We start from the raw sequence: 24,313 nt of genomic DNA on the forward strand, positions 1-24,313 counted from the left end.
TGGACCACGGAGCGATGGAAGAAGGTGGCCTGGTCTGATGGATCACATTTTCTTTTACATCATGTGGATGGCAACGAGTTCGAGGTGCCGACTGGGTCTCCAAACTCTCCAGATCTCAATCCAATCGAGCATCTGTGGGATGTGCTGGACAAACAAGTCCGATCCACGGAGGCCCCACTTCGCAACTTACAGGACTTAAAGGATCGGCTACTGACGGCTTGGTGCCAGAAACCACAGCATACCTTCAGAGGTCTAGTGGAGTCCATGCCTCGACGGGTCAGGGCTGTTTTGGTGGCAAAAGAGGGACCTACTCAATATTAGGCAGGTGGTCATAATGTTATGCCTGATCAGTGTATACTGCAGCCAGCCACCAGGGGGCGATCTAGGTGTTTTGGCTTCACTTTTGGGTCCAGTGATTGCTCCCTATATGCAACTTTTTGGCATTGAATATCAGCATAAGAACTAGGGCTGCACATTGCTTGGTCCATAAAACATACTTATTGTGTCCGACCAACAGTCCAAAACCCAAATATATTCAGTTTACTATTATCTTTACTATTATTTATTAGTTGACTAATCATTTTAGTTCCAATGTGAACACTTAGTTGTGGCATGACATCATCCTGACATTTCTGCCCCTCTCTCTCTCTCTCTCTCTCTCTCTCTCTCTCTCTCTCTCTCTCTCTCTCGCTGTGATATGCACACTCAGCAGACTGCAGCTTTAATATTTGCCTTGGACAATGGTCCACTCATTGACCACTCAAGAGTTTCAAAATACAGAATGATTATCAGGTGTATAATTTTTTACAATTCTAATTTCTGGGGTATTAAAAGGTTAGATTGCACCATTAGGTTGACTGTGAGCACAGGTGCTGATTAAGTTGATTCACTGAGGCAATTACAGCCAGATCCCCTTTAATTACTGTGGGTTTTATTGCAACTGCGTGATAATGGTGCACAGGGCCTGCAGGAGTTTTAGATGGAGATGAGATTGCAAAGTATCACACATAGACACAAATCTACAGGATGGAGGATACCTTTCACACACACACACTCACACACACACACACACACACACAGTCCCACACTGTCATATGCACACACACAAAAGAGAAAAAAGCCTGAAAGAAAAAAACTCACATGGTTTTTCTCTCTTGATTTATCTCTCTCATTCACAATTACACACACTCATTGTCATTAAGTAGTCATTGGACAAAACTTACAGGCCACAGCATCACAGAGATGATGTTAGTTGCAATCCAAGAGTCAGGTCTGTGTGTGTGTGTGTGTGTGTGTGTGTGTGTGTGTTTGCGGTGGACGATACACACTCCTAAATTCATAGCATGTCCTGCCACATGCATTTACACACACAGACAGGCTGACACCCTCCTAACCTCCACCCTCCCATTCACACATACACACTTGCCACCCTGCTCAACACAGGCACGCAATAAGAAACAAGTCGACAGCTACACAGCAGGCAATATCCCCTGCCTTCAGCCTCGGCGCCCGTTTCGGATGCATCTGGTTAGTAAAAGCTGACAGAGGGCCGGCCATGCCTCAGAGGACAGCAGAATGAGGAATTTCGGCGTTCCTCCACATCACCCCTGAGATGCAGGAAGCACAGGAGTGCCCCCGCCCCCCCAACACACACACACACACACACACACGCACACAACCCGTGATGTGCTCCTAAGATTCCCTGTCACCGGGAATGGAAATCGAAAGCGGCACACACATCCGTTATCTAAATGTTAACTCCAGTGCCCTTCTTGTTGTCACAGCCGGGTGAGGTTAGCCAACACAAGGTGAGGAGCTTTGCTTTGGGCCTCTGCCATGGTACACTCCTCTCAGTCGGAAGAGAGGAAGACTCTGACGTAAAACAATCACAGCGAAAAGCAAATTCAGCCCCCGCTCGAGAGTTTCGCTGCATTATTTAGGTAAAGTAAAGAAAGGAAGGAATTTTCACACTGATCTGTAATGCCACACAGTTCATTCAATTGTTTTTAGTTACCACTCCGTATTAAATCTATTATCATTTCAACAATCATCATTACAATCATCATTTCATCATTTTTTAATGCTTTTTTCATGCTGAATGACTTATTTCTAAGAAACTTATGAGCACATCTCTGGTAAACACAAGATACTCAGTTTTACAGATCTGGCGATTAAATCAACTAATCGATAAGTCGACAAAATCTAATGAGTGTTGACTAATAATTTCTTTTGTCAAGGACAGCCCTGATGATGAGGTCCTTACTGACCTCATCCTAAAGACGAGTTCATCATTTCAATTCATATGATGATTGTTTACACCAACAACAAGCTTTTTCACAGTAGCTTGCCATCTTTTAGTAAAGCCATGGATTTAGTGAAGACCAGGATTGTGACACATTTAAATGTTTGATTTCTAAACTAACTATTATGATTAAAACCAGTGAAACTCATTGCATCTTCTGTTGGCCTTTTTTTGTGTGTGCATAGGTACAGTAGTAGTTGTGCGCTCCCGTCGTCCAGACCTGTTAGAGGCTGGCAAACCTCCAAAACGGCATCGTCTTTTCCGTTAATTTATCTCCAGCAGGAGACAGAAGAGAGCGAGTGAGAGAGACAGTCAGTGTGTGGTGTTATCTGTGATTTCGTGTAATCCACTGCACTGATCTCACCCGTTCACTGCATTTCACTGCAAACTTTTCACATGCCTTTAAAAATCCAAACAAGTAATTTTGTTAGCTTACAATTTATAATAAAAAAAAAAAATTATATTGCAAAACAAAGTAATGTAAACCAACCATAGCCTCACAATTTCAATACACTGAGTCAGAAACTATTATAAAAATAAAAAATAAATATAAAAATTATAAACTATAAGTTTATGATGAGTCTATGGTTCATCAAATGATCACATACTTCTTGCTGCTGTGTTTTTTTGGAATAGAGTACGAACGGGTGAAAAGCAGAAAAGCAGTTTTAATTAGCGCTGCAACAATTAATCAATTAGTTGTCAACTATTAAATTAATCGCCAACTGTTTTGATAATCGATTAATCGATAAGTTAGTTTAAGTCAATGAGTTTGAGTTATTTTTTATGAAAAAAAAAGTCAAAATTCAGTGATTCCAGCTTCTTAAATGTAAATATATTCTGGTTTCTTTACTCCTTTATGACAGTAAACTGAATATCTTTGAGTTGTGGACAAAACAAGACATTTGAGGATATCAACTTGGGCTTTGGGAAACACTGATCAACATTTTTCCCCATTTTCTGACATTTTAAAGCCCAAACAACTAATCGATTAATCGAGAAAATAATCAACAGATTAATCGACAATGAAAATAATTTGCAGCCTTAGTTTTAATTAGGCTGAAAATATGCATCTCCTGTTTGATTCCTGGTTGAAAAAAGTTGACCTAATATGTGCTGTGGGTCATGTTCACATGGCGGTGCACCCTTAAAGCTCCTGTCCTGTGTGGCGCTGATTAATCACAGCATCATGACATCCGTCTGGCTTCAACCCAGAAGAGATGTGTGAGGCATGCAATGCCTCAGCACTTCTCCAGGAGCTCCTGTGAACAGGAGAGATGGGTGGGGGGATGAGCTGGTAGAAGGAGACGGGCGGAGACAAGTGGACAGTTGCGTGGACAGACTCGAGGCTCTGAATGCAGCCTGATGCAGCGCAGGCGGTATTTACGCTCCGACGGCTGCGGGATCCGGGAGCCGGATATATTTAGGCACCTAGAGATATCACGCCGAGATGAGATTTCAAAGTGAAGTACCTGTTTGAAGATGCATGGCATTCCACAAGGGTGGGCAAGGGCTACTGGGTATAAATCTAGCACCCCTGCACCTGGTGTGAAGACAGGGAGGGAGTGTGACACCTAAGATTTAGAATGACTTACACACAAGACGTACATGTGTAAACTACACACTCATCCATATAAATTTACACACTACTCATGAATGGAGAAGACTGGACACATCACTTTTTAGCTCGTTCACATCCACACAGACACGTGCATATTACATTTCCCCCCGTGTCGTTCCCTTTTTGTTCAATCTAATTCTCCTGGATGTTCTCAGTGTCATCCATCATGGTGTGATGTTGGCTGGAGGAGATCCTGAGAACCACGGGGTTAGAGGGAATAGAAATGACACTTGGTGGTCTATCACAGTCACCTTCTTCAGCACAGTTAAGTGACACAAATTTGATAATATTGTCATGGAAAAGGGAAATGTTTCGTGTGTTGACATTGCGTGCATACGACTCAGAAAGCTTAAAAGGATAGTTCGGGTGTTTAGAAGTGGGGTTGTATGAGGTACTTATCCATAGTAGGTGTATTACCTGCAGTAGATGACGGTCAGAACGCCCCCAGTTTGGAGAAACGGACAGGAGTACCGACACCGGAGCAAAGCAATGTACTGCTGTCGACGGGGACAGCAGTAAAATGTATTTTAGCAACCTAAAAGAGAGGCTCACCTAAAAAAAGAATCAATATCTGTTTAAGTGTACGCTATATTTAGAATATTTTCACCGCTTTATCTTGCTGTCAGACAGCTCTTTACGACGGGGAAAGTCAACCATACTCTAAATATGACGTACACTTAAACAAATATACATTTCTTCAGGTGAGCCTTTCTTTTCGGTGGCTAAAATGTGTTTTTCTGTCGTCCCCGTCCACAGCACTGTATTGTTTTGCTCCATTGCCGGTCTTCCTGTCTGTTTCTCAATGCTGGGGGCACACCAACCGTCATCTACTGTAAATTATATACCTACTATGGATGAGCACCTCATACAACCCCACTTCAAAACACCCAAACTATTCCATTAACACACACCACTCAGTACTGAGAATATGTGTAGCTGCCATTGGCCTGGAAGGGAGGCAACGCATTATGTATGTTAATACCATTCATTTCACAGTAAAAGTATATGATTAATCTTGTATTACACTCAAATTAAGGGACCTTGTTTTTCCAGTTGTATCCAAAACCTTCATTTTAAAGACATGTTTTCATAGGTTCGTCAAGACTTTTAATTTGTTGAGAAAATGGAAATAGAAAGTGTTCTTTTGTATCCAGTTTCTTCTTCCATTTTCTCTATCATTTTAAGATAACATCTAAGAACTCTACCTTTAACAGCTTATCTTGGTATCAAGATTCACCCAGCTGCTCTCAGATCACATGTTGGTTTGTGGATAGGGTCCCAAAGGTCTCCTCGTCCCAGTGAAGCCTGTAGGACTCAACCTAAGCAGGGTATTATCCCTAATACAGGTATGATCTTAAGATATCAGAAGGCCCCTTCCCTGTTGATCCCTCGAGGCTCTACATGCCACAAGCCTCTTCCTCACGTGGATGACACCAAAATAAAATCTTTATTGGGCGTCTCTACGTGCAGCCCCCCTTGTCACACATCCGTCCATCTGTGGAACAGAGGAATGGACTCCCTCTTTGTGAGGAATTTGCTCGGCTGCAGATTAGATTTTCAGGAATCTGCAATGTCAATGACACTTTAGGCAGCTGTGTTAAACGGCGGGAGCATGGTGTATGTGTCTGTGTGTGTGATCGGCTTGCTTTGTAAAGCCACCGCTCGCTTATTGCATTTCCCTCGAGCCTGTGACTCATTAATCAAATATTCATACATCCCCTGTAAATACATGGAGAACACAGTCAACCCTCAGAGCGCCGTGTGCCCCCCAGCACAAACGCTCTTTCATGTTTCGGACAAAAATCCCCAAATATCTCACTCCCCTCCCTCCTGTCCATTCAACCCTTCCATCTTCCAAAGCTGGAGAATGTCGCTGGTCCTTTGCCTCTGCATACTTGATGTTCCCGCTCTGTCCACACAGCCGGTCGGCCGTCCACTAAATGGGAAAAAAGCCGTGGACGAACACACAGATCAGACGGGGGATCTAAATGATGCCTTTATGTGTTTTGCCATTGCTTCTCCATGGTAGAGAAGAGAACAGATGAGGGATTCTTCTTCCTCTCTGTCCATCCATCCTCACCCTTGCCCCGGTTCTCTCGCAGAAGGGACAGTTCCCTCCTTTAAAAAGCACGGCTCATCATAATACAAGAATTTGTATTGTACGGGAAAACAGTCCGGCATAGCTCAAACTAAGGGGGCAACACACAGATTATCCATGGTAACAGAGCTCTGCACACAAGGATATTTTCTTTTCCTCTGCAGAGGAACACAATTGCCGCCAGTGTCATTGGGTCACATTTTTTCCGGTCCCTGGTTAATGGGCTGTAGAGATGGTTAGCACGTACGATTAGTTTTAATCTATTACATTTGACCGGGAGAGAAAGGGATTGAATACATTTCAACACACCACTGAGGTTTGTATCTAGCACTGAAAATGAAGCAAACTGTTTTTTTCTTATTCTACTAAAGTCACTTCAAATTCTACGAGTGGACCCAAAAGAAGCAAAACTGATTAAGAAAGTCAAATATTTTGTCTTTATTCAACTTTGCCTGGCAGTGTTAAAAAACATTTTATTATACATTTTGTAAGTTCAATTTATGCAAACAGACATGCAGGTGTTGTAATGCAGGAAAGCACATGTAACAGATTCAACAGTCGGAATACTTCAGTCTTTTTTGAAGTGATAAATCAAAGTGCATGATCAAGTTTCACAACCTAGCGTGTGCTCTAGCGTACTTCTTCACTTTTAGTTTTTTAACGTGCAGATACTATAAAGGTGTTTTGTAAGAACAGTAATAGATAATTTAGTCACTCACTGCTGGAGATTAGAATCGAGGAAAAAACAATCAAAAGTAGGAATAAATATTAAGAAACGTTACGGAAATGTTAGAAAATCCTTTGAAATGATTAAAACCTTTTGAAATAGTTGGCCCAAATTGTTAATTACACAGCAGCAGATACAAATAATATTGATTTGGAAAGCTGATATAGTATGCCTCTCTGATTTCTTTATTGCTACTCCAAATGAATTCAACTATACCATACAGTATATTTACTATACAGTATGTTAATTCATGTTTTGACTTCAGTGTGTGTAAGACAACTACAGTAAATAAAGAATTCTATTTTAAAGGGTAATTCATAACAGATGGTGCTTATTGAGATATGGCACACGACATTAATCCCTTTGACAACAAACTCTGCTGTCTCCCCTGGTCACTTGCACTGTGATGCAGTCAAAATGAATACCACATACAAGGCAAGCAAACAATCATATCATCATACAACACCATCAGAGCATGTTGGTTGTCGAGGTGTTTCAGACGGGTGAAGAATTCATCCTGTTTGATGTTTTTTTGGCAGAGAAGTTTGGAAAAGTTACTTAGCTTCATCTTCAGGGAGCCCTTGGCACATATTAATTAAGGCTTTTTACAATACTCCTCTTAGCCCAGTGCTAACCACACTTAAGAAAACGCTGTCTAAACACTGCAGATAACTGTAGCCCTGTGAAAGGATTTTAAAGTGAGCCTGATTTTAGTCACGGTTACTAGGACACTGTAACATGATGTAGTGCTGAACTGGACCTTATCATCATTATTGGACTTCTTCAACATAATGTACGGTACAAAAAAAAACCTTCACCAAATCTCCCAAAACCTGACATGTTGATATACTCGCTATCAACAGCTTGTCTCAAGTCCATAAAAATCACAAATAATGGTGCACAATGAATAGTGTCAGCCTAGATGTTCCCTCTTCTTAAGATGAATGTATAAAACATTTTAGGTCACTAAATTAAGCAGAGCACCAAAAGCTTTCTGACAAAATGTTCAGCAAGCTATCATTTCTGAGGAACAAATACAAGTCCGACAAACAGTTTTGGCAAATATTGCTGAGCGACAAAGTTTCCAGGACGTATTAACTGTAGTTTAAAAAAAGTTCCATAACCTTCAGTGTCACGAGGCTTTGGATATCAAGCAGTTTGATTCATTAAGAGAAGAGAAGTTCCCTGTCGGTAGTCTTTTAAACAGTGCTGTCAAAGCAGCACAAAGTCCCCGGTAGTGGTGACCGTCCTCCGCGGGTCACGGATGAAGGGCCACTCTCTCTTCTCCGGGGTCAGGCCCGCAGACAGGTCGTAATCTCTGCCGTGACCTTGCACGAAAGTGAACGCGGGGTATTTCTCCTTCGCTGACGGCTGCAGCACCTGGAACAACAACAGAGCAGTGTTTCAGAGGAGTGCTGGTGTTACACCATGCTGTACACTTCATAACAGTTTGCTTTGAGTTTCATCACTTAACCTAACGAGGGGTATCTTATCACACCTTAATTGTTCTCCTTTAGAAACTACAGTATATTCATTTTAACATAATTTCTATAGAGTCTGGTTTACAACATCTACCCAACATGTTGACTGGTTGAAGAAGCAAAGCGAGAACAGATTCATGGCTAAATGGTGCCACCTACTGGTCAACTTTTATCACACTGACCACACATTTGCAGGGCACAAAACAGAATGAATATAGCATTATGATAATAATAATAATTGTGAAATGTTGGCAGTAGTGAAGTGATATTTAAAGAGTCCTGTGTTAACTACCTTGGACAGCTCTTGGCTGATTCTCTCGTAGTCTTGAGCGCTTCTCGAGTAGAAACCTATGGTGCAGCTTGGGTCCATCTTGCTGAAAGGCATCTTCTTTGGTGAGGGGCAATGATATGACTAGACAAAAAGAGACAAAATACATCAGAAAATATTCATCAAGCTGAAGGGCTGGATAATGTGTAACAACTGCAGGGCATACATACACTCCATGGCAGCGTCAACAGCGAATAAGATGCATTCTGCATCATTTGATGAATGAAATCCTATTTATCTGCTGTCACAGCATCCATAAATTTACACCTCTGGTGTGTTGTCACATTGTATACAACCGCATGCAAAAGCATAAAACAAAGTTGCGATACAGTGCTGTGTGCTGATTTTTATGTATGGGTCCTGAAATATTCAGACTCGCAGTACCTGATACGGTATTTGCCGTATTTCTCTTAAGTGGCAGCTTCACACATCTGAGCAGCAAATAAATCAGCAGATAGAGACTCGGTAATTGGGCCGAGGGCTGCTTTAAGATTCATACCCTTAAGTACTAACAGAAACTATTAAATTCACATTACTGGGGCCCCCAGTCAGCTCGTCTGTGTAATTTCACATTACCTGGAGAGGGAAATCGCTGGTGCTGACATCCACAAAAGACTGACAGTAATGAGGGTCCATGTAAATCAAGCTGTCATCTGCAAGGACAAAACAAAAGACAAGTTATTCAAAAACATCAGATTATTACGAAAACGCGCTTCTCTCCAATTTCTATGCAGAGTAGCTCAAAGTCACCCGCTTGGCCTACTGTTAGGCTTGTGTGCGTCAAATATGCCTCCCAGAAGGTTGTTGCTTTTTAATATCCACCGGGGTGGATTAAATTCTGCATAATCAGATGCGTTTGTACAAGCACATTCTTTACACCCACAAAAAAAAAAAAAGAGGTTGTCATTTAATTTTTGTGTGGGGGAATTACTTTTACAAACACGCAATTATACTCGACCATTTGCATATGATAAATGCGGCGCTGAGCGGCGCCCTGGCAGGGAGAATGTATTGCTTGTCATTTAGACATCATCCACCACTGTATTTCAAATTGGTAAAATGTAAATGCGTAAATATTGACTGCCAAGATGTACAACTGAAGGTTCCTCCTGGCTCCTGAAGGTGATGAAGAGTGGCTCACTTTGGGGGCCCGGATGAAATTTAATGCATGCCTCCTATGGAAATCAATTACAGGCTCACAACTTGGGAGGTTTACTTGTGATGAATGGGCGAGGCTTTGATGGGTCAGAGAGAATAAAGTAAGCCCTGCTTCACTCGCTTCCATCTCCACTCCTCTCCGTTTTCCTCACGCAAACACGAATACATTAACTTACTTTGTCTCTTCACATAAGAAGGGTATATTATGCAAAATAATCTGTTATTCACACCAACCTCTCTGTGTGTCTTTCTCTGTTTTGCATTACGCTAACACTAACCTTGAAATCCTACAAAGTAGCAGGCCTGTTTGGGCTTTCCTCCGATGATGCCTATGCAGTACTCCAGACTTAGTATGCTCTAAATGCGGAGAATGGGAAAGAGAAATACAAAGTACATCTGAATATTTTAATTTTCTTTTCCACATCCTGACAGTAAAACAGATATTTTAAACTCATCAACCCCTCACAGTAAAATATTTACAGTATAATTACTCTTACTTACTTTAGCCCTGTGAGTGTGCGTGAAAACATGTGATCAAACACCGAAAGATGAAGTTATCTGCCCGAAACAGAGTTCTACAAACTCTGACCTACATGTATCTCTCACCTTTGCAAAGTTAAAGTAGTCGGGGTTTGTCTTCTCTCCTCCCAGCCGCACAGGGACGAGGATGATGACGCCTCGGCTGTCTGACGGGGTGGAGGCCGACACTGGTTGGTCGCTCTGTGGGGAAGGAGGGGCGTCTGATCTCTCGGCAGAGTTCTGCCCTGCTCTTGGTGCCCTGTGGCTATCGATGACATCAGCGCTGTACACTATGGAGGATCAATAACACAAAGGTCATTTGTCTGTTTCCATGTCTGTCTGTCAGTCTGTCAGCCGTTCTGTCTGTTCATCAGGCTCTCTCCTGGTTAGTCCTGAAATATATGGGTGGGGTCTTTAAAATTATGTTTTTGTCTATGAGAAAAAAAGTTTTTCTTTCTCATAATTGTCTGCAAAATTGTCCAAATATATGCATATTTTATGCATATACCTGTATGATTTTGTTACATAAATTAAACTTCATCATCTCGAAATAGTTCACAGTATGTCTTTGAATATCTTAATGAACAGGAAACTCCTTGTATCTCTTGTTACCCAGTGAAGAGTATCATTGAATTTTATTTTTGGGCAAATATGCTTCTTTCTTTTGTTTGACTTGTGCATCTTTTTACACCTCGGCCGGCAACAGCCGTGGCTGGAGGCATTATGTTTTCTGATTGTCCGCCTGGACCATTCTCGTGGACGCGATGCGACACCTGGAGGGAATTTCTTCAAATTTGGCACTAACGTCCACTAGGACTCAATGATGAACGGACGTGTCTAGAAGGTAACCTGCAAATTGCGAAATCTAGCAAAAACTTGTAAAAACTCTCGCGAGACACGCTGCCCTACGGCCTATCCTAACCTTAACTATCAAAGCCTAACCATAACCATCTCGCGAGAGTTTCCTAACTCATGGGTTACCTTCTAGACACGACAGATGCACAAACCTGTCAGTTACTTTTACAAATAGTTGTGTAATTGCTTAATCTCTTACACGTCAGAAAAGAGTGTAAAATGTCCATCACAATTTCTCAGAGCACAAAATAACATCTCCAAATATCTTGTTTTGTCCGACCAACGGTCCAAAACCCAAAGAGATTTGATTTATTGTGATATACAACAGAGAAAAGCAGCAAATCCTTACATTTTGAGAAGCAGGAAGGATGCATGTTAAGCACATTTGCTTGATAAATTACTTAAAATATGAATAATTGACCATCAAAATGGTTGACTATTAATCTGATTTGATTGACATTTGATTAATTCCACTATGTACAGACATTCATAGTGTCGGGAGAGCACAAGTTAAATTCACTCCCATATTCTCTCTGTGCCCAAACTCATAACCCACCAAGACACTCGCCTTAACACCAGCTTATCTTCTTCTCTGGCTATTGAGAAGACAAACGTGAATCATAACCCAAGTTGTTGGGGTTAAGAAGAGGTTGGAGTGGGACGTTATGGATTCGGAGTGGATGTATTTGTTGGGCAATAGACACAGTGAGTCTCCTGTCACCCTTCTAAGCAGCTCCATAGTATCCCAGCAGCAGCAGCAGCAGCAGCAGCAGCAGCAGCAGCAGAGAGAGATGGTGGAAAAAGAAGGGTCAGTTTGGGCGTTGTGCCCAGTATCCTGTTTTTATCAACAGCAGGCTCATCTTTCATACCTGTGCAGTCCTGGGAGACATAAGCAGTTATACCCGCCAAGCCAGGGTCCATCGCCTCCCCGACAGCTTTCCTAAGAGAGAGAAAGAGAGAGGAGACAGAGAGAGTGAGGGGTTTTAAATGTTTACATGTGGAGCTTATGTTCAGTAAACATCAGGGCTATATAGTGTATATTACCATGAACTTAACAACAGTGATGTTACCTATTTATTTTTAATTATTAGTTATTGTATCTATCTGCAAGCTGTTAATACAACGTGAGCAATATAATATATTACACACATACAGTGACATGTTGTAAACACAAATGAAAGCTTACTTAATACAAAATACGTTGGTCCTCTACAGGAGGACAGCTTTGTTCAGGCTTTCTAGTGAGTGTAATAATTATACAACACTCACTTCACACAGTTCAACAAGGAATTATGATAATCCTGCTGGCTCTTAGTAATATCAGTGCATACAGATTTTTTTTTACAGCTCAACCAAGACAAAGAATACTTCAGAATTTTTATTTTCATTGTTGATTAATCTGTCGATTATTTTCTTGACTAATTGATAAGTTGTTTGGTCTATAAAATGGTAAAAAATGTTGATCAGTGTTTCCCAAAGCCCAAGATGACGTCCTCAAATGTCTTGTTTTGTCCACATCTCAAAGATATTCAGTTTACTGTCACAGAGGAGTAAAGAAACCAGAAAATATTCACATTAAAGAGGCTGGAATCAGAGAATTTGCTATTTATTTTCTTAAAAAATCACTCATATCGATGAATCGATTATCAAAATAGTTGCTGATTAATTTAATAGTTGACAAGTAATCGATTAATTGTTGAAGCTCTATTTTATTTTGATTTATTTAATCCAATGTTTTGCTACCATCTTTGACTTTACTAATATACTTTGTATCCATGCCCCCAAATGATTGATTAAATATTGGGACATTAACATTAATAATGCTGAAACATTTAATCCATTAGTTGATCAAGAGAAAATCATTATGACGGTTTTGTTACACTGATTATTTAAGTTATATATCAAGTAAATAACATTTGTTGGCTACAGCTTGCTTCATTTTATACCATGTTAAAATTCAACACTTTTACTATCAAATCTTTTCAATTTTATACACTAAATTATAGATCAAATGAATATGATTGCCCAAAAACCTAATCTGTGCATTAAGCAATTAAAAAAAATATTTTTTATTGTTTTGTCTTAACCCGATATAAATCATATGTGATCAAAGCCGGAAGTGGCTCGTAATAGTAGTTAACAAACTTTTTAGACTTACTTGAGGATGTGTGCCACCACAGCAGGCCCGTACCAGTCTCCTGCCTGCTTCCCCATTGACAGGCCCATGCGGATCAGCCTGTGGAGGCCGAACTGAGCCGAGGGGCTGTCCCCAAACCAGGATACCAGAGTGCGGTGGTACATCTCTTTCAAATGTGCATCTGCCTCCTCTGCAGATCCCGGGTTCTGGGCTTGGTACATGGGTGGTGATCCATTATCGGAGGGCCCGGGGGAGCCTTGCAGAGAGGCCTCCAGAGAGGCCACCAGACGCTTGGCTGCAGTGGTAGTCCACGTCTCTGTGTCTAAAGGCTGGAGCGCCATCGCCTCCGACCAGGTCCAGTCTTTGGAGGAATAAATCAAGGATAAAACATCAGCAACATAAGACAGCAAAAACAAAGTAAAGTTTTAAAGTCGTTATAAGGCCAAAGAAGAACTCTATTACACCACTGATTGGAAGATAAATATCCTATATTGTATTTCTGTATTTAAATATGATTATTAAAATAATGAAAAATCATATTGAAGGAAACTAAAGTGATAGGATCAAAACAGCTGTAAAATGACAACACAGAAAATAGATAAACAATTCATACATAAAGTCAAAGAGTTATTTATAGTGCAAGAAAATATTACAGTTTTTTAAAACTTGATATCTGTGATGGAATATAATATTTGAGTAGGTATACATGAGGCTTTCTGTATCTGATCATTCAACACATCAAAGTTCAATTTAGAGCATCACCACTGAGAACAAAAGGTCTTTCAGAACTTGTGAAATTTAAGGTTTTTGCCTTAAACAGACAGAACCGTGTGCGCCTCAGTAAGAGAATAGGTGTCATTCTGTTCAATTATAAGTTTGAGTGTCCCAGTATTTCACTTTAACAGTGCCTTAGCCTTACAAACAGGGTGGGAGCCGAAGGCGGAGAGAAAGGGAGTGGCCCGGGCTATAAAATGGGCCAGAGTAGAGTCTAAGGCATTAACAAAATGACCTTGATCCAAAAGTGAATCAAAGTGAAATTGATCAATAAATATCCTTAAGTGGCCATTAGTCATTTTATAGAGAAATATTTCATTAGTGACATATTTTAGATTGAACAGAAGAACAAGTTTTAAATATTGTTTTCTAAATGACTGCATTAAACTGGCAGTCATCTCATTATGTGAACCCGTAAAGTCTAGGACACTTCAGAGACAATAGATCTGACAAAGATGTGAGGAATTCACTCGTTTTAAACGCTTCGCATCAACTCAATTAAACTTTCACATTTAGGGTTGAGAATGAGGAAACTCGCTAAGTCTGGCTTCCTGCTTAGACAAAGAGATACGAAACTGTAAAGAAATAAAGAAACTTAACACAAGATACAATCGCAGTGCACTCCAAAATGAACTACAATGATCTGTGGTCTAATTTACAGTTGCACTTTCTTTATAACTAGGACATACCACATTTTTACGTTGCCCACATCTTCAGCCACTAAGATGCTGGATATATTGTCCCATTTAGATCTCTGTATCATTAAATGAAGGCTTTTCCTGATGATATCAATGCCCATCTCCACATTCATATACAGTAGTTCTACAAATGAACACCTGGGAGTTGCAGGGTGCAAGCAGTCTCTAAATATCTACCATAATGGCAACCCCCCCTCTTGGTCAAAGGCACTTAAATAGTGGCTGTTTAAGGAACAGTATGCAGCATTTAGGGGGATCTATTGGTAGAAATGGAATATAATATTAATAAGTATGTTTTTTTTTAGAAATGTCTGGGGGAAAAAAATCGTGTTTTCGTTTCCTTATAATAAGCCGTTTATATCTACATAGGGTGTGGGTCCTCTTCACTGATCCAGCCGCCATGTTTCTACAGTAGCCTATAACGGACAAACCAAACACTGGCTCTAGAGAGGGCCATTTGCGTTATTTCCGTCGGCCATCTGAGTTTTCCTACACGCTTGGCACACAGGAGAAGTTTCAGTTGGTTACAAAATGCAACCTCACCGCTAGATGCTGCCAGATCCTACACCTTTAAGTAAGAAGGTATATTTTCCTTTTTCACAACCAAAATTTCCCAGCTAGAGGATTCAAATCAGCAAACTTCCAACCACAAGGCACCTTCTCTAACCTTTAGAGCAGGGGTTCCCAAATGACTGTGTGACCCCTCGTCAGTTGTTTTATATGCCTAGAAGTCACGAGCAAACTGCTCCAATGCAAACCAACGCAATTTTCCCTTCTCAAATTGTTAAATAAATTATTTTATTTTATCTTTATTTCACAAGAAATTTGTAATCATTAAAGTAAAGTCAGATAAAATGAATATACTTTTGTGTAGAAGAAACATATTTTGTATTGTCTCATATCCCATTGTCCATCTGGGGTTTTTACTGTAACTGTCATTCTCACTCACCTCTGCCCAAGAAGTGCAGAATAAGCGCCTGAGCCAGCATCATCTGCCCGGCTCTCAGCATGCAGCCCCAGCCGCAGTCTGAGGTCAGGGTGGAGCCAGGCAGTGGAGGCAACTCCTCCCTGTAGGTGAGCCAAACTCGGGACGCAAAATCCTTGCGGAAAGCGTCCACGTTCCCCATGACGAAGTCCTCATCAGAGGCTTCGTCGCAGGCGTCTGTAACAGTGTCGTCATCTGAGGCAAAAAAAATTACGTGATCAGTGGGCAACTCTGTGGTTTGAAAAGTGAAGCCAATGCTGAAGTGCCTTAAACTTGCATTTTTCTAATAGCCAGCAGGGGGCGACTCCTCTGGTTGCAAAAAGAAGTCTGATTGTATAGAAGTCTATGAGAAAATGAGCCTACTTCTCACTTGGTTTATTACCTCAGTAAACATTGTAAACATGAGTTTATGTTCTCAATTGCTAGTTTCAAGTCTTCTTCAATACAGCATGATGTTCATTTAGTAAATTATGGTCCCATTTAGAGTCATATAGAGCATAAAGCAGGGTATGCTTTAGGGCGTGGCTACCTTGTGATTGAAAGGTCGCTACCACAGCGTTTTCCGTGTTTACGTCTTACAACTTTAACCCTTTCACAGTGTGTTTTCAATTAAATCTGATCAACAGAGTAACGTATTTTGTAAATGTTTCCCTTTGTGTTTTTATGTCCTCACCAGACCCCATATGGATGTTCAGGTAGTAATGTATGTATGTATGTATGTATGTATGTCATTACAGGGTGTAGCGACTACTATCAATTAAAAAGCCGCTAAGAGGCTAAAGTTGGCTCTCTACTGTGACTCGTTCCTAGAAATCCATGCGTCCAGATGCGTTTCATGGTGTTTATTAAATGAAAAGAATTACAAACAATAATTGTTCTGGATTAACTAAAGTATGTGACGTAACGTAAACAGAAAATGTCCGAGCCTAACTCACCCTTTTCGCCTAAATCCCGCAGTCCAAGTGCACAAGTAAAATGAAGTGATAACCACACCCCTGTGCCCATAACTGGAAATGATACTGACCAAATGAACGTGTGCAGCCCTAAACAAATAATAGTAAACAATACAGACTAAATGCACATTCTGGCCTCTACACAGGGAATGCAGTCAGTGTGTATTTTAATGTAGTCGTATGCGTTTGGGCATATGTGTGTGCATCATACCTTCGACCTTAAAATGGTAACATTTTCCAAGGAGAAGCACCGGGGAATTTCTACTGAATGAGGTTTTTGGTTTCAGAGCCCAACCTAAGATACACAATAAAAAGACAATATGTTACGGTTTAGTAAACTTGAGTAAAGTTGATGGTTAAAAACAAAAATGTGTCCTATTTACTCAGTTGGCCGGCACACCTGCTATACAACACCCATCATTCAGTGTGCTGGAGCGGTCCCAAGATTTCTGCCTATTACAGTATTATTCTGTTACACAAAAGGCAGAGAATAACCACTGTGTTTTTAGGTAAACAGAAACTTTAGTCTTAATGAACTGAAAGAAAACAATGTCAAACACAAACCAGAGTGGACAGAATGACAAAGAACTATTTTAAGGGCTGACTCAACAGCGGTAGGTTGTTGTCTCATTGGATTCTGATGCTTGTTTTTATTAGTGCAGTGTCTTTTGTTCGCAGTACATGTTGTTCGTCACTCTGTATCGACTTTGACTTGTAATAGACATTGTATGTTGTTGTTCATTGTAGCTTTGTTTGTATATTTATACACCTACACATACTTGCATTTACTATATAACAGTTATATCTTTATGTTTACCTATCTTTTATTGTCCTTGTTTTTAGCATGTATGTCTGTTTCTATCTTACTGGAATTTAACAAAAAGTCAAATTCCTTGTATGTGTGTACACATACTTGGCCAATAAAGCTGATTCTGATTTTAAAAATGTAGTTAAGGCAAGGCAAGGCAGCTTTATTTGTAGAGCACATTTCAGCAACAGGGCAATTCAAAATGCTTTACATAAACATTCAAGAACATTGAGACAAAGTGCAAAAGAACATTAAGACATAATTAAAACAGTTATAAAAACACAAGAACATTAAATATTAGAAAATAAAAACAAGCTAAAAAATAAAAGCTAGGATAGAAGCTAAAATATAATATAACACACAAGAGTAAAAGTTATAGTGCAGTATAAGATCATTATCTGGTTTAATATGGGGCAGCAGAAAACAGGAAAGTTTTAAGCTTTGATTTAAAAGAACTCAGAGTTGGAGTTGGTTCTGCAGGTTTCTGGATAGTTCCAGATATTTGGTGCATAAAAACTGAACGCTGCTTCTTCTGCATGTTTAGATCTGACTCTGGGGACACTAAGCAGACCTGATCCAGATGAACCTAAGAGGTCTGGATGGTTCATAACATAGCAGAAGATCAGAAATGTATTTCGGCTCTAAAACATTTAGTGCTTTTTAAACCAGCAGCTGTATTTTGAAATAAACTCAAGTCATTGTTAACACTAAAAGTCACTAAAATTAGACTGTGTGGACTATATATGGACAGGTCGAAACAGCAACAGCAGTGATGCATGAATGTATTAGAAAAAAAAGTGGACACAGACTAAGCTTGGTTGGCAACAAGGCTGTGTGTGTGTGTGTATGTGTGTGTGTGTGTGTGTGTGTGTGTGTGTGTGTGTGTGTGTGTGTGTGTGTGTGTGCGTGCGTGCGTGCGTGCGTGCGTGCGTGCGTGTGTGTGTGTGTGTGTGTGGTGGCCTGAAGCAAATTACTTACTGTACTTCACATTGTGCCACACAGACAAGAACTTTGTCTTCAATGTTTCCACCTCGTCGCTCCCTTTATTCTCCATTTGGACCAGTGAGGAATGTAACCCATTCCCACAGAGCACACACACACATAGGCTACACACACACACACACACACACAGAGAGAGAGAGGACAGCTGACTGGATCAGTATCACATCACAATGTTACATTACATGTAATCACAGCTTGCAGTGAGCACGTCCTTACCTTGGAGCTTCTTCTTCTTCTATCCAGCTTTGTACAAACTTCCCATCGTTGTATATTGTTGTAATGCCACTAGTGTGTACACGGTGTATCCCTCATGACTTGCAGTGTAACTTAACACAGCCTGCGGTCGCCAATGTTTACACTTTGAGGAAGTGAGAAGAGTCGAGTCACGTGATCTCGCGGTGTTTCCGCCGGTGAACAACGAGAGAGGCTCGATGTAAACCTCAAGGCAGCCCGAGCGGGCGGCGTTTAAAGGATGCAGAGTGGATTCATGGTGTCTGGATTTTAGGCTCCGCTTGTTTGGGTTATTCCTTGTCACAAAACATGCGTACTTTGTTTTATAAATGCAGGGCGACGAATAAAAAGCCATCTATCGAACACATTCATCACGTCACCTCTAATTAACTCACACCACATTGATGCTATTACAATGTATTATATACTATATATACTGTATATATATATATATATATATGTGTGTGTATATATATATATATATATATATACATTGATGCTATTACAATGTATTAAAAATAAATAAATAATAATAATAGAAATGTCTGTGCATTAGTTATTGTTTGTACTGTACACAGTTTTGTCTTAAAAAAGAGATCCTGCTTTCAGTGGATAAGGAAAATATATCTATCTATCTATCTATCTGCCTACCTACCTATCTATCTATCTATCTATCTATCTATCTATCTATCTGCCTACCTACCTGTTTGTCTGTCTGTCTGTCTAAAATGATAAAAAAAATGCTTCTCAAATTTGGTCTTGTACTATTATACAATATGATATCATATTTGTCTAATCTACGAGGTAAAATCATAAGGTTTGAAATCAAATTTACACAATTTAAATCAAAGTATGGGAATTTCTGTCTTCCAATAAATGTGTATGGTGCCCAAATTTCCATGAGAAATAATCAAACAATAAGAATGAAAAACAAAAACAAAAACTAATTGACATGTATAAGGGTGAATATTATGTAAAATCTTAAAGGTCCCATATTGTAAAAAAAAGGGAGATTTTCAGGTCTTTTATATTATAAAACAGGTTTGAGTGATATATAAATACTGTTAAACTATCAAAACGCTCAATATACGAAGAAATACACATAGCCCATATTCAGAAATTGTGCATTTGAAACAAGCCGTTAGGATTTCTGTCCATTTGTGATGTCACAAATATACAATATTTAGATCATTACACGGTTTTAAACATAATCTTTCTAAATGTGTCCCAGTTTATTTCCTGGTTGCAGTGTATGTAAATAACATCAGCTGACAGGAAGTAAACATGGACCCAAACTGTTGCCTAGCAACGCAATTCCGTTGCAATTCCGTTGAAATGCACTAAAACGGAGCATTTCAGGCAGAGGGTGAATACAGGTATATTCAGGCAGACAGTATGAGGAAAATAAAGTTGTTTTTTTTTACCATTAAAGCATTCCTTTATGTTGTGTTTATTTTACATTATCTAAAAATTATAAAATGTTTCTCATATTTGGTCTTGTACTATTATATAATATAATATCATGTTTGTCTAATCTCCCAGGTAAAATCATAGTGACAATAACCTGATATTTTCAGGTGGAATTTAATTTCCTTCTCACTGTGCAATATCATTTTCCACTTCTGCAATTTTGTTAATAGTCTGTTTATTGTCAATACTGTATATACTGCTCCTATTTTTATACTTCCTTCTATTTAAATGGTTCATATTTTGTTACACTTTGTTTAGCTCTTTTTTTTTTACTGTGTTAGCTGATGCATCTTGTTTTCTGCATTATACCATTTGCTGCTGTACACTGCAAATTTCCCCACTGCGGGACTAATAAAGGAATATCTTATTTTATCTTGTCTTATCTTATATTAGTGTCTGTTTGCCTTTTGATGATGACCAATTTAAGTTTTTGCCGACCTATATATAGTATTTAGCTCTCATGTATGGCGGGAGGCTGTGTTGAATTATCTTATTTTTATTTTATTTATTTGCACATATATAAAACTGCACAAAATACAATCAAAGAAAAGAAAAAACAACAAATGTGTCAGGAGAGGTCAAGAAGCCACAGGCTTATACAAAGGACCTCCCCCAAACCCCAAGAGAAAAAACAATAACAAAAAAGGAAGAATGATCTAATCTAACATAATTTTAAAAATTATCTTATAAGGTTTGAAATAAAATGTACAAAATTTAAATCAAAGATTGGGAATTTCTGTCTTGCAATAAATATGTATGGTGCCCACATTTCACTGAGAAATAATCAAACAATAAGAATGAAAAAAACAAACCCTATTGGACATGAATATTATGTAAAATCCTAAATAAAGCTATCCAGCTGTGGTAGTACAGTCACTGCGCAGGGGGCTTTTCTCTTTGGGGTGTGTTCTGTTGCGCAGCATTACGGTCATTACGGTAAATGATCCCACTCTCCGGTTTTCCCGTTTTTCCCTGTGTGGCCGTGTAGTGAGTGAGTGGAAAGCGGAGTCTGCCTGCCTGCTGCTGCCAGCCTGGGAATCTTAAAGCACATCAGCGGCCACTGCCATGGCTGAACGCCGCGCCTTCGCCCAGAAAATCAGCAGGTAAAAAAAGCCTCGAAAGCCCCCCGAAACGAGCTCGTCTTTACGGGCACACCGAGCACTTTATGTAGGTCGCCTCTCAGACAGACCACCGCTGAGGGAGCCCTGTGAAGGAGGCCCGGCCATCAGCTCCAGCTAGCCGCCTGTTAGCCAGAGAGATGCTCAGACCCACCCAGACAGACATGTCTCGCCTCCTCCTGAATGCTAACAAAGGAGGGAGATGTTTTATTGTTGTAATGAATGTAGCTTGCCAAAACAACTCTTATATTTTCAGTAATTATCTGAACTGATGAATTGAGAACCGTTATTTTTAGTACAGCTAAGCTATGTTGCTACGGCAACTAGCTGTAGCAAGGCACACAGAGATGAGGCTGAACTTTGAGTTATGAGTTTATAACAGAGACAAGAGAGAGAAAGAAGATTATTATAATACAGTTAAAACTGGAAACAAAAAGCCTCCATCAACAGCTATCAAATAGTGATGTTTTAATCTCTTCTCCGCCCCTCAGACAGATCAAAGCAGCTAATCTCTTTAACAAAGGGCTTTGTGTGCTAGCTGTCAAATACCAGCATCACAGCTGATGGAGAGATAGATGCAGACATAGATTGTTTGTTAGTTTACACATATAAACAATAATAAATACAGTATATAATTTGCAAGGGGATGTGAAGGAGAATTGAATAAAGAAGTGGCATTCAACATGAAAATAATTACAGTAATATAAAATACAGGATTTGTATGCATCTCTCAATAGTTTTAGACATAGTAAAGTACTTGGCAATAATGCATCCCATAAACACCCTTCAGTTATGCAAAAATATCAAGAAAACTCATTCATAATGCACTGTCAAAGACTACAAACTAAGAGCATATAGCTCATGTGATCTGGCATGTAGTTTTCATAAGACAAATAAACACAAATAATAATAAAAAAGAATCAAGCAATAATCATAGTAGTCCTTTAGACTTGTATGACAAAGGAAAATGCTAGCTGTCAAATAACATCATCACAGCTGATGGAGAGGTAGATGCATACATAGATTGTTTGTTAGTTTACACATATAAAAAATAATAAATACAGTATATAATTTGCAAAGGGATGAGAAGGAGAATTGAATAAAGAAGTTGCATTCAACATGAAAATAATTACAGTAATATAAAATACAGGATTTGTATGTATCTCTCAATAGTTTTAGACATAGTAAAGTACTTGGCAATAATGCATCCCATAAACACCCTTCAGTTATGCAAAAATATCAAGAAAACTCATTCATAATGCACTGTCAAAGACTAACTTAACAAACTAAGAGCATATAGCTCATGTGATCTGGCATGTAGTTTTCATAAGACAAATAAACACAAATAATAAAAAAAATGAGAATCAAGCAATAATCATAGTAGGCCTTTAGACTTGTATGACAAAGGAAAATGCTTGCTGTCAAATACCAGCATCACAGCTGATGGAGAGATAGATGCATACATAGATTGTTTGTTAGTTTACACATATAAAAAAATAATAATATACAGTATATAATTTGCAAGGGGATGTGAAGGAGAATTGAATAAAGAAGTGGCATTCAACATTAAAATAATTACAGTAATATAAAATACAGGATTTGTATGCATCTCTCAATAGTTTTAGACATAGTAAAAAGAGACATAGTTTAGCAAAGTGCTTGACAATAATGCATCCCATAAACACCCTTCAGTTATGCAAAAATATCAAGAAAACTCATTCATAATGCACTGTCAAAGACTAACTTAACAAACTAAGAGCATATAGCTCATGTGATCTGGCATGTAGTTTTCATAAGACAAATAAACACAAAAAAAAAAACGACTTGTATGACAAACACCCATCGGTTATGCAAATATCAAGAAGACTCATTCATAATGCACTGTCAAAGACTAACTTAACAAACATATGCTCATGTAATCTGGCTTGGAGTTTTCATAAGACAAGAAAGATATACAGAAAATAGAGAAAAAATAAACACAAATAATAAAAAAATGAGAATCAAGCAATAATCATAGTATGCCTTTAAACTTGTATGACAAAGGAAAATGCTAGCTGTCAAATACCATCATCACAGGCACAGATAGATAGATACATAGATTGTTTGTTAGTTTATATATATAAAAAATAATAAATACAGTATATAATTTGCAAGGGATGTGTAGGAGAATTGCCTAAAGAAGTGGCATTCAACATGAAAATAATTACAGTAATGTAAAATACAGGATTTGTATGCATCTCTCAATAGTTTTAGACATAGTAAAACATAGTAAAAAAACAGAGACATAGTTTAGCAAAGTACTTGACAACAATGCATCCCATAAACACCCATCGGTTATGCAAAAATATCAAGAAGACTCATTCATAATGCACTGTCAAAGACTACAAACTAAGAGCATATAGCTCATGTGATCTGGCATGTAGTTTTCATAAGACAAATAAACACAAATAATAAAAAAAATGAGAATCAAGCAATAATCATAGTAGGCCTTTAGACTTGTATGACAAAGGAAAATGCTAGCTGTTAAATACCATCATCACAGGCACAGATAGATAGATACATAGATTGTTTGTTAGTTTACACATATACAAAATAATATACAGTATATAATTTGCAAGGGGATGAGAAGGAGAATTGAATAAAGAAGTGGCATTCAACATGAAAATAATTACAGTAATGTAAAATACAGGATTTGTATGTATCTCTCAATAGTTTTAGACATAGTAGAAAACAGACACATAGTTTAGCAAAGTGCTTGACAACAATGCATCCCATAAACACCCTTCAGTTATGCAAAAATATCAAGAAAACTCATTCATAATGCACTGTCAAAGACTAACTTAACAAACTAAGAGCATACACTCATGTGATCTGGCATGTAGTTTTCATAAGACAAATAAACACAAAAAAAAAAAAACTAGACTTGTATGACAAACACCCATCGGTTATGCAAATATCAAGAAGACTCATTCATAATGCACTGTCAAAGACTAAATTAACAAACATACGCTCATGTAATCTGGCTTGGAGTTTTCATAAGACAAGAAA

General features: G+C 38.9%; 2 protein-coding genes across 24 annotated transcripts in view; one reads left to right on the forward strand and one right to left on the reverse strand.

Annotated features, from left to right (window-relative positions):
• Positions 1-6,435: 6,435 nt before the first annotated feature.
• Positions 6,436-18,845, reverse strand: atg4c (autophagy related 4C, cysteine peptidase). Its single transcript, XM_037770688.1, has 11 exons — positions 18,663-18,845; positions 18,423-18,550; positions 16,848-16,931; positions 15,648-15,878; positions 13,248-13,587; positions 11,959-12,029; positions 10,322-10,524; positions 9,994-10,072; positions 9,134-9,210; positions 8,522-8,641; positions 6,436-8,128 (listed from the first exon to the last, which is right to left on the reverse strand). The coding sequence occupies exons 2-11, from the start codon at positions 18,496-18,498 to the stop codon at positions 7,961-7,963; spliced, it is 1,449 nt and encodes a 482-aa protein (XP_037626616.1). The 5' UTR covers positions 18,499-18,550; positions 18,663-18,845; the 3' UTR covers positions 6,436-7,960.
• A 2,228-nt stretch (positions 18,846-21,073) lies between these two features.
• The window catches only part of dock7 (dedicator of cytokinesis 7), a 63,742-nt gene continuing 60,502 nt past the window's right edge, over positions 21,074-24,313 (forward strand). For 6 of the 23 annotated variants that reach the window (XM_037770943.1, XM_037770946.1, XM_037770947.1 and 3 more), the window contains exon 1: positions 21,076-21,250. In XM_037770943.1, coding sequence (XP_037626871.1) covers positions 21,213-21,250 — 38 coding nt within the window. In that variant the 5' untranslated portion in view covers positions 21,076-21,212. Of the gene's footprint in view, positions 21,251-24,313 lie in introns of all 23 variants that reach the window. The other 17 variants (XM_037770964.1, XM_037770963.1, XM_037770954.1 and 14 more) reach the window with 6 other exon arrangements.

This window comes from Sebastes umbrosus, chromosome 5, assembly GCF_015220745.1.
Source record: "Sebastes umbrosus isolate fSebUmb1 chromosome 5, fSebUmb1.pri, whole genome shotgun sequence".
NCBI lineage: Eukaryota > Metazoa > Chordata > Actinopteri > Perciformes > Sebastidae > Sebastes > Sebastes umbrosus.

Bases quoted from the DNA above. Each gene is read 5' to 3' on its own strand.
- atg4c (XM_037770688.1), bottom strand. From the start codon at position 18,498: ATGGAGAATAAAGGGAGCGACGAGGTGGAAACATTGAAGACAAAGTTC. The intron at 10,073-10,321 runs GTGAGAGATACA...CTCCGCATTTAG, and splicing joins ACTACTTTAACTTTGCAAAG to AGCATACTAAGTCTGGAGTA. The intron at 8,642-9,133 runs GTAATGTGAAAT...CTTTTTGTCTAG, and splicing joins CCAGCGATTTCCCTCTCCAG to TCATATCATTGCCCCTCACC.